This window comes from Cyprinus carpio, chromosome A1 (genome assembly GCF_018340385.1).
Source record: "Cyprinus carpio isolate SPL01 chromosome A1, ASM1834038v1, whole genome shotgun sequence".
Classification (NCBI taxonomy): Eukaryota; Metazoa; Chordata; class Actinopteri; order Cypriniformes; family Cyprinidae; genus Cyprinus; species Cyprinus carpio.
The window spans coordinates 29672345-29683867 of NC_056572.1; the positions used below are offsets into that span (position 1 = coordinate 29672345).

The 11523-nt window shown below is 37.4% G+C and overlaps 1 protein-coding gene across 1 annotated transcript; it reads left to right on the plus strand.

The window, feature by feature from the left end:
• The first annotated feature begins 4094 nt into the window (after positions 1-4094).
• On the plus strand, positions 4095-6858 carry LOC109076623 (gap junction alpha-8 protein-like). The gene is made up of 2 exons (XM_042761454.1): positions 4095-4883; positions 5290-6858. The coding sequence occupies exon 2, from the start codon at positions 5305-5307 to the stop codon at positions 6481-6483; it is 1179 nt and encodes a 392-aa protein (XP_042617388.1). The 5' UTR covers positions 4095-4883; positions 5290-5304; the 3' UTR covers positions 6484-6858.
• Positions 6859-11523: the final 4665 nt, after the last annotated feature.

Sequence of the window (11523 nt, forward strand, 5' to 3'; positions counted from 1 at the left end):
AGTGTTCAAAGTGATATCGTTGTTGTTTTTTAAAGAGACAAAAAAAAAAAAAAAAAAAAAAAAAACGGACCAATCTCTTGGTGTCAAAGTTTTTCACATTCACCCTTTGGAAACAATGGAGAAAAGATGGCAGCTTTCCACACTCAGCAAAAACTTTACCGAAATTCCTATTTATCACAATGGCTATGCTGATACCGACATTCAGAGGGAATTTTTTTGTCTTTAGGCTGCATGGTTGAAAAAAAGTTGTTATATAATAGTTATTCACAGTGACCACAAAGAGTATTTAGACAAATTTCACATCCGAATAGTTTTATTCACCCTATGGTGCAATCTAAAACTGTAACGTTATGAAGCAACGACAATAATTTTTGTATGTGAATGAATAAAAAATGACTTTATTCAACAATTTGTCTCCTCTGTGTCACTCCACATCAGCGTAGCACCATTTTGGAGAATCTGAGCAGTACGCAAGCAGGTTACGCTCTTCTGTGTCAGCCGTGCTGCACTGATGCACTGTTTTCTTTCAAATCAAAGCATAAATATACATAGAAAACATATTCTTGTGGCTGACACAGAAGAGCATACACTGCCTGCGTACAGCTCAGATTCGCCAAAATGCTGCTACGCTGATGTGGAGTGACACAAAGGAGACAAATTGTTGAATAAAGTCATTATTTTTGTTTTATTCGCGTACAGAATGTATTGTCGTCGCTTCATAACTTTACGGTTGAACCACTGATGTCAGATGGACTATTCTGACTATGCTTTTCATACTTTTCTGGACCTTGACAGTGTATTTTACTTGGCAGTCTATGGGACAGTCACAATCCAAAATATATTAAATTGTGTTCCGAAGATGAACAAAGGGTTTGGAACGACATGGGGGGTAAGTGATTAATGACAAAATTTTCATTTTGTGCTGGAGTATCCATTTAACTAGGTAAATCATTAACTGGTAAACTCTGAACTCAATGAACACTGAGTGGTTTTAGTTTATGATTATGATCGATTGTCAAGATGAATTTCCCCCTTTTTAAACCTCCTTTTCAGGGCCACTGGACTCCAGTCTTCTAGTGGCTTGTGACCACTCTGCCTTCCGTCTTTCTATTGTATTGCCATGGGCCTTTCTTTCCTCTTGCTGTACCCAAACCAACATGTACATACACCGGAAGTCTCATATCCATTTCCTTTGAGTTTTGATCACAATTGATTTGATTTTTGAGGTTTAAGTTTTGAGAACAATTGATCACCTTTTCTCCACCCTTTCTCCTGCCAATTCAGTAGTGTAGGTGATGCATTAAATGCCATGGAAAGCTGGGACTCTTGGTCAGGGTGTGGTTAGATAGTTGTTTGTCACCATGCTTCCAGGAAATTAACTATTTTAAACCCTAATGCTATGTATGTGGACATTTTTTTTTTTTTTTTTTTTTTCGGGTCATTCCGGCTCTAGGAGGAAATCATTTAGCCACACTAATGGGTGTATAGCCCTTTGTTAAAAAGGCAAAATCCAGAATCCAAGAAAGACTGGACAGTGTCCCATCAAAGGTGTAAGATTAGATTTCCAGTGGAAGCTGAAAGTCTGTTAATTACAACAAAGGGTCAGCCAAACCCAGTAGTTAAGATGTTAGTCAAGAGTGTTCTCCATTGTATTCAAAGTGGTTGTGCTACTCTAAAAAGTGGCATACAGGGAAATGTTAAGGATAGTTTAATAATCTCATTCACAGTCTCTTTGCACTGTAAGTCTGCAGTAAGGCTTCATTCACTCTTTAGTCTCCCACGTGGAATGGAAGTGAACTGAATCAGGTAAATCCTCCTTATTGTAGCTGGTATCTCTGGCATGCACAAAGAACAGAGAAGAGAGAGACCCACATTGCATCCATCAAATGGCTGGCACTAGAATAGTGATTAATGGGGATTACCACGGACGAACAAGAGGATGGGCACTACTGTCAAACCATGCAGGAGTTCTGTGTGAGTCTGGAGCAATATTTAGAGAGTAAATCTACTTTTTACAGATTAAAGAGAGAGTGTGGTACATTCTGTTAGTATTGCTCACAAAGACATCAAGTGGCCCCTTGTGGTATATAAAATCAGTAAGAATACTTAATAGATCTTCCGGAAAGACCGGACATTGTTCAGTTTTGGATGATAGTCTCCAGAATGGGATGCTAGTGTACTAGTTTTCCCAACAGGATTATAAACTAACTTAACTAGCAAAAACTCCCATCATCAGCCAACCATCATGTAAACCATTTGGCTATGTAAGTCCACCAGCTAGACCAACCCTAGCAAGTATAAATCACCTTTGATCAGAGTTTCAGCAAGGGTTCTTTGATATAAATACAATACTGTCCTTGCAAATGCTATCATTTATTTAGTAGCTCACAAACCCCAAGTGAGATTAAGTCCCAGTTATTCCAAGTAAAGCTACAATGTTTCACTAAAATTGCCTTAGTTATACGACAACTCCATTTTTGTGTATTGAGAGTGAGAGCACATCGGATGTGTCACCCCTACCCTTTTCCCCTGCTAATAGCTAATGCTACCTGTATGCTAGTGTTAGCCTTTCACTGTATCCTATGTAGATTTATGGCTGTCAGCTAAATCGTTCCTCAGGAGCAGGAAACGTGGCGCAACAGCATGTAGGCAGATCGGTGTAAGATAACTTTGTTTGAGGGATGGTCCTATGCTTAGCCATAGCCTGGGGCCTGCTTCATTTGCACAATCTGGGATCATGCCTCAGTGCGCACGTTTAATGGACACAGCGGACTTCATCATGACATCATGCCTTTGTTTGAAATCCCAACACCCATTCACCACTCTGCTGCTGGCTTAGGCTGCCAGTGCTGGCAATATCAACAAGTAGCACCTTTAAATGAAGGCTTCAGGGTCAAGCTAACATGAGGACTATTTGCTCCAACTTTTAGCATACTCTAATGCAGATGGTGTTGAGATACTTAAAAATCCATGTAAGACTACTAGGTTAGGATAGAATATATAGTTGATTTATTGTCAGGCTATATTGGTTGCAGAAAACGTCAGTAGATGCCTAAAACAAGCCTGCTGGTTTTAGAGGGGTTTTGGGCACTTATCAGACTGGGAGACTAGCTTGGCCAACCATATGGACCAACATAAACTAGCTAAGACTTAGGATGGTCTTAAGCAGGGATGTCCAATCCTACTACAGATGGGTCAAATTCCTGCAGATTTTAGCTCCAACCAGCTCCAATACATTTGCCTGGAAATATCTACAGTAGTTAGTCTTATGACCTTGTTTTGCTGGTTCAGGTGAGTTTAATTAGTGTTGGAGCTAAACTCTGCTGGACAGTGGCCCTCCAGGACAGGTTTCGACACCCCTGCTTAAGACCATCTTAAGTTTTAGCTGGTTTAAGCTGGTCTGCATGGTTGACCAACTAGTCTCCCAGTCTGAAAAGTGCCTGAACCCGCTCTAAAATCAGCAAAAACAAAGTTTGGAAACAAATTTGAACACCCCTGTTATACGCACACAGAGTATTGTTTTTTTTGTTTTCTTGACTTGAGTTGCGGTTATTTTTTTATTTTTTTTTTGTTATGATGGTAGTGGGGTGTTTTTTTGTGCTCTTCCTGCTCTTATATTTCATTCTATCTATAGTAAATGCAACAGTGTTATTGGGTACATCATAGTTCGTCTTAGTCTATAGTTGTTATAAAATGTTTTAACACTGACTTGTGATACATTCCAGAGGTGTTACTAGTGTTTAATATAAAGAAGATATGCAAATGCACTGCCTCCACCCACCAAAAACTCACATAACCACCCACTGAACATCATTCTTCAGTATCAACCAATGGCAGCACTTAGTCCATGATGTCATTTCCAAAGCACATTCCAGTTGGATGAAAAGTGGTCCACACAGGCTAAAGTATTGTCCAGAGAGGGATTATTGGTTGTGGTTTTGACTAATTAGACTTGACTCTTTTGGCTTTATGTTGCTATAAAAACGTGTAAAATTTGATGTTGTATTTTATTTGTAAATTTAAATGTTTACATTTTTTATTTTCCTTTTCATGACTAGTATTGTAATGTATGAGAAAAATAAAACTGGTTTCAGTGTACATTGGTTTCATGATAGCATGGAGTTTTATAGCAATATCCTGATGCATTATTGTCACATGAAGAAAAATCAAGACTCTTGCCATGACTGAGTTTGATTACACAGCGTTATAATCCATTTATGATAAAATAACAAAATAAGCATGGTTAAATATTTTCTTGATTGGGATTTATGTTTAAAAAAGTGAAGCTATCCTTCAAAAAAAAAAAAAAAAAAGAACAGATGTATCATTATGATGTGACCACTTTCTCTGATGGGTGTGGCATAGCATTAGCCTTATGTCTATAAAAATCGACATGTGAAAAAAATTATGCATAAAGCCCACCTTACCACTTCCTGTGAGTCAAATAGCCAATGTTTCTGAGAAATGTAACCAGATTTTATAATAGCTGATTAATAATGATGCTGCTAATTCAAACTTAAGTGACAGTGAAGTGAATCTAAATAGGTCTTGTATGCTCAGAATCATGCGCCATGTCAAGTTTACACTTTTAAAATTGCCCTTTTCCCAAAGCCAGTGTCACATATGTTCCCGTTTTTGTGTTTGTGAATCCTATTGTACTACGCGTCACTGCATGCATCGCCCTCTGAATAAAGGCTGTCTGGCTCCCAGCTTAAATATTGCAGCAAACTAAAAACCAACCATCAGACTGGATTCATTCACTTCTGCTCACTCGGGCGACAAGGATTGGAGGCCATAGGTGGGAACCAGAGAGCAAAAAGTTCACTTCACACCACAGTGTGCCAAGGGAAGGGGAACACAAATACTCTGGAGCTCTTACTGTGGCAAGTTGCCCATTTTATACACTTTACCTTTATTGCTGTTTGTTCTGTATAGAGTACCTTTGGCATGGACCTATGCATTTGATTTAGTTGTAGAGATTTTTTGGGTCTTTTTTATTTATAGTCGGATGTGAAATTTGAGAGTTTCAAGACTTTTTAGACAGGGTGAAAAAATAAAAAATGTGATTGCTTGGATTGGATATCTTTCTAACTCTAGATGGTTATCTGATAGAACTAAAGCTGCAAATGTGATTCATTAATTCTATCACTAAAAAAAATACAGTTTACTGTTCACCCGTCCAACATTGCTTGGGACTATCTACATCGAGTTTATTCCTAAATTTTCAATACAAAAAAACTTTTCACATCTCTGCCCGCTTTTTAAACATATCTTTTGTTTGCTCCGCAGTGCTGACAGTCAACCATGGGTGACTGGAGTTTTTTGGGAAACATCCTCGAGGAAGTAAATGAGCATTCGACGGTAATCGGTAGGGTGTGGCTCACGGTCCTCTTCATCTTCCGAATCCTCATCTTGGGCACGGCTGCAGAGTTTGTGTGGGGCGACGAGCAATCGGATTACGTGTGCAACACGCAGCAGCCGGGTTGTGAGAACGTTTGCTACGACGAGGCCTTCCCCATCTCGCACATTCGCCTGTGGGTGCTCCAGATCATCTTTGTTTCCACACCATCTTTGGTGTACGTGGGCCACGCTGTCCACCATGTACACATGGAGGAGAAGCGCAAGGAGCGGGAGGAGGCTGAGCTTAACAGGCAGCAAGAGTTGAACGAGGAGAGGCTGCCGATTGCACCCGATCAGGGAAGCGTCCGTACGGCCAAGGAGACGAGCACAAAGGGCAGCAAGAAGTTCCGTCTAGAGGGCACTCTCTTGAGGACTTATATCTGCCATATTATCTTCAAGACTCTCTTTGAGATAGGCTTTGTGGTGGGCCAGTACTACTTGTACGGCTTCCGAATCCTGCCGCTCTACAAGTGCAGCCGTTGGCCGTGCCCAAACACGGTTGACTGCTTTGTCTCAAGACCTACCGAGAAAACAGTGTTCATCATCTTCATGTTAGCTGTTGCCTGCGTCTCACTTTTCCTCAACTTTGTGGAAATCAGCCATTTGGGCCTGAAAAAGATCCACTTTGTGTTCCGTAAACCCGTGCGGCCGCAAGTTGAGGGACCAGGGGCGGCCGAGAAGGCCTTGCCTTCCATAGCGTCCTCTTCCATCCAGAAAGCCAAAGGCTATAAGTTGCTGGAGGAGGACAAAGCCACGTCGCACTTCTTCCCCCTGACTGAGGTAGGGGGAATGGAGGCTGGGCGGCTGCCGGCTCCGTACAAGCCATTTGAGGAGAAAACAAATGAGACGACCACACCTAATAAAGACGTGTCTAAGGTGTATGATGAAACGCTGCCCTCCTACGCCCAGACGACCGTGATAGGACTGAGTGCAGCAGCGGGAGTTGTACGCAGGGATGAAGATGAGGACGAGTTGGCCATCGAAGCAGATGTGGAAGCCAGCGAGACGATAGAAGACACGCGACCGCTCAGCAGCCTGAGCAAGGCCAGCAGTCGGGCAAGGTCAGATGACTTGACGGTATAAATAATAAAGAACTGGATTAGAAGTGCAGCAGTGTAATTTGTAGTTTTGGGGAAAGTGTCGAAAGTAAAAATAAGAGAGAGAGAAAGAAAGTGGTGCCTTTTCAGTAACTGTTGCGACACTATTAATACCAGCTCTTTATTTTGAGGAAGAAACCGATTTAACAAAATAATGCTGTGCAATTTTCATATGGAAACTTGAGAGCTTGATTCTTTTTTTTTTCTTCTTCTTCTTCTTTTTTATGCAGCAGTATTTTTTGTACTGTTTTTATCAAACAGTTAACAAACCAAAGTTAGAGATCTGCAGCAGCTAGATCTATGTAGGGAGGAGGGATTTAGAAAAATATGTGCTGTTTTTTTTTTTTTTTTTTTTTTTTTTTTTTTTTTTTTTAAATAACGTTCTATCCAGAATTTTACTCGAAGGTGGGATTCTGATGTTTACATTTTTGGATTAGCCATTAGCTGATTGTTGTACGTGATATTTAGTTATTATTCTGATAAGAAAACTGTCAGGGCATCATCCTTTTCACCTCAATAAGTTCAACCATATATGATGATAAATACTCAATCAAGATTATTGATTTGTATGTGAATGGTACTGTAATGGATATGTGTATGTGGGAGGTGAAACAAATGCTGATAGTTGTTGCTGATAGTCGTTCATCATGGCATAGTAGCAAAATATAAAGTATTTATTAAAAGAAATGACCACCGCTGATTTACTTTAAACATAATACCTTGTTTCTGGTCTCACTGACTTACATTAAGAGTCTCTTGATTTCATAAACCGTAGGTTAGTGTATAATAATTACATTAGCCATAGAAAAGATTGTAGGCCACATTCTTTCTAGTCTCTCTGCGCATACAGCCATGATGATGATGATAAAGATCACGCCCAATCAGCACAAAGTATTGTTCAGCAAGAGACAATAAAACAACGTTACATGACATGTCACCACAGACAGACTGACATCCTTGATGTTGTTGGAAACAACATTTTAATACTTTGGTCTTCTATGACATTTCATTAAAAAGGCTAATTCAAAATATTTTAAAGGGCAGAAGGATTTCGCCTCTTTATTGACTCATTTTTAGCAGAGACATGTCTTACATGTTAAACTATGCCTTAAAATTTAGTCTGAAATAATCAGTGGTGTATGAGTATAAGTTTTCGATTGTTTATTTTATTATTACTTCTGACCAACTAAATTGTCCCTTTGTTTGTAACACTTTTCACAGTTCTACCAAATTCATAATAACACATAATTTACTGAAATGTATAAAAACGATTCATTTCATGTCAAATGAGGGTTTATGATAACTGGAATGTCAAACACCCTGTAAACAGTTTCATATTAGTTTGGACTGAATGTAAAATTGTTTTATTTCAAGTTGCTGAAGTAAAGTAAAGACAAACTTTCCCAGAACCTAAAGAATTGAATGAAACAAGAATTGAAAGGCTAATTTTCTGTCTGTGGATAATATTATTTAATGGCAAAATCTGCTTGATGCAATATTATACCCAGACATAAATGGCACCAAGATCATCAAGTAGGTCAAATGTAAAAAAAAAAAAACCCATGCAAGCAGAGGAATGGTCATTATTTTGCCCCCCTAGTTACTGTACTAATGTGAAGGATGGCATTGTCTGTTCACAAAGCCTCAAAGCAGATGCTTAACAGCAGTTAATAAAGGGTTTAACTCCTCTGTTCTGTTTTTCTGATAAACAGTTCTTCATGGTGTCTATTCTGAGAACCTGTTAGTGGAAACAACAATAAAACACTGAGGGCCGTTAAGATAAGAGCATGAGATTACGTTATAGAGAAGCTTGCTTTCATGATCTGTGAAATGCAAAATGAAACAGCCACTGTGACACACGTTACCACAGAGTTTGCAGAAGAGGAATACTTATACATTTTGCTGTGGTCACAGACATAGAGCAGACAGCGATCAGCCTGTTGGCCGAATCATAAAAGCACACATCAGATTTTGGGGTGATGAGAGTAAATAATTGGTTCTTCACTGTGAGTTTTAATGGCAAATTGTACTGAGAAGTAACTGTTTAAGGCCTTCTGTCATCATTTCTAACTTGTTTTTACTAACTTGTAGTCCTTTACTGCACCTATACAGAAATGATTGTCAGTTGAAACCTGTGGATATAGCCAATAAAAGGTCATGTGTGGTCAACAAGACTGTCTGAGAGTATTTATTAATATCACACACAGTATGAAAAAACATTCTTTCCGACACAAACAAGTTGACATATACAGATCTCCCTCAAACACATACATCTAACTCTAAAAGACATACAGTACCAAATTGTGGAATATACATTATGCATATGCAATCGATTAATAAAATTATACACAAATTACATAATTACATATACATAAATTATATATATGATTATTATAGGTTAAACATTAATTAGCTTTTTTTTTAGATAATTATTATAATTATATATAAATTTTCATTCTAATTGTAATGTTACAGATTGCTAAGGTGTAAGTTTTTGCCAAAAAAAGGAACAAGTTATTTAAAACATCCAAACTACATGCTACTACCACACTAAAAGAATCTTCAGCAATCTACAAGATATCTTCTTTTATGTTCAACATAAGAAAGCAACTCATACAGGTTTGGAACGACATGAGGGTGAGTAAATGATGATAGAATTTTCATTTTTGGGTGAACTATCCCTTTAAGCTGAGGCTCAGAACACATTACTGCTCTCTTGTGGTCATTTGGTGAATTACTTTAGTTCGAAAAGACATGCATCTGCAAAAAAGATTTAAATGGGTAAAGATGCCATTGATGCTTAATAAATTTAAGACGCTCACTGGATTTTTGTCTAGTCTTTTTTTTTTATTAGAACATTTTTTGAATTAAAATTCTGAAAGGGTGTGAAATTTTGAAGAGCATTTCCTGTGAGAGGCGGCTGATAGGAAATGTGAAAATAGCCAACCACAGTGCAACATGACATGCAGACTTCACTCACATACTGCATTAACAACTATTGCAAGACTTTACCAAGCAGCAGAGATCAGAGGGTGAGTTTAATGTCTGTCTTCAACGATTTACACCACAGAGAAGATTTTTAGCCTAGTCTTTATAAGAGGAAAACATTAGTGCAGAATTATTTTCACTAATCTCATGCTATTTTGTAGGATGTCATTTTGAATTCAGCAGATGAATGGATAAAAATGACTTCCAATCAGTCTGAGGGTGAGCTGAGACTTATATATAAATGTCTGTCTTGTCTTGTCTCAGTTTAGTTCAGAATTATATATATATATATATAAAATTCTGAACTAAACTGAGACAAGACAGACATTTATTAAATGAATAAATTAATTCTGAACTCAAAAATCTTCAGTGATGTTATGAGCGCCATAAAAAAAAAAAAAAAAAAAAAAATAGACACAATGTCTAAACATTATTTATTTTTTTTCTCAGCTGTTTCTCGACCTTCCACACCTTTAACATCCTTTTCAATAATGGCCGTGTTGTCCATCATGTGGTGTCTTATTTTTTTATTGGTATTCAGTATCTGCTTGTTTTTATTTAAAATCCCACAGAACAAAAAGTAAGTCATATCTTCCTATGTATCTTTATTTAGATAAATGTAGTTTAATTAACTACACGTAACATTTCAATACGACAGATTTCAATATTACAAAATTAAAAAGGGTTCCTGCTTCAATTTCACAGTCAAAAATCACAACTGAAAACTCCGGAAGATGAGGTAAAATATTTTCATACTATATTATCACTGTAGCAAATGCATTGGACAGCAGTGCAACGATATATAGACAGAGAAGATGTCAGATTGATTATTTTTTAATCATTGGTTATTGTTTGTTTCTGAAAGGTCACGGATGCAGATGTTTATTTAAATGAGGTAGGAAATTTGAGAACTCAGACTTTTTTCAGTTTTGCTGTCAAACCTCAAACCTATTTTTAGTATCCATTTATGCCAAGGGTCATTTTAGCGCTGTCTTTATTTTCAGGCCTCTGAGAAGATGAAGAAACGAGAAAAACATAAAAGTTACAAAGAGAGGGTAAACTCAGTGTACTATGAGTGGATTAGGGATCACTCACCACAGAGGAATCCAAGCAATTCAGATTGTACAGTACAGTACACATTGTAAACTACTGGACTGCTCTTTAAAGAGAGAGAGAGAGAGAGAGCTTTGTTCTTGTTTTAGTAATAAGAAATGTATGTGTTATAAGTGCAAACACCATTTGTTTTCATTGATCATGATAATCCATAAGAGGGCGCTGTTGCAACTTAATCACTAATGAGGTGAGCTTCATAAACAACAAATATTAAAGGGTTAGTTCACCCCAAAAATGAAAATTCTTGTGTCATTCCTAACCTTTAGGCCTTGTTTTTTCTTCTTCTCCCATACAAGTTTAGAACAACATTGGGTTGAGTAAATGATGACAGCATTTTCACATTTTTGGTTGAACTATTCCTATAAATACTTGACAGACTGAAGTACTTTATGTGCAATAAATTTCTTCCAACATTATTAGACCTACTGAAAAGTTACATTTTTATAATATAATCCTACTTCGAATCCAGGCTTTTAAATGCGACCTTGCATCATGCAGTATATTGATGTTTGTTTATAACTTTTAATGTAAGACAAAGTTACTCACATGTATATGCAAATCCTGTTTTATTCCATTCATTATACTTATAATTTAACCTGTTTTATAATAATTTAAAGGGGTTGGGATTTCTGGAAATTGTAATCCATATAAATCATGCCAATAAAGTTTTATAGAATAGCCTGTCTCTGTGTACCTATTTTTTGGGACAAACTTATACCCAGAAGTGAACTAGATCTGACAAACCTACTACAACCTTTAGGGTGCATGTAGATTAATGTCAGTTTATAGTATTTATTACTCTATGTATGTATGTATGTAAAAACAATACAAGTCTATGGAATGTCCCCATTTATTTGGTTTTGGAGTGGGGTTAGTCTGTACAATTTAGAATTTGTTTGTTCATGTGTGTGTGTGTGTGTGTTTG

Excerpts from the sequence above, each read along its gene's own strand:
- LOC109076623 (XM_042761454.1), top strand. The coding sequence starts at position 5,305 with ATGGGTGACTGGAGTTTTTTGGGAAACATCCTCGAGGAAGTAAATGAG.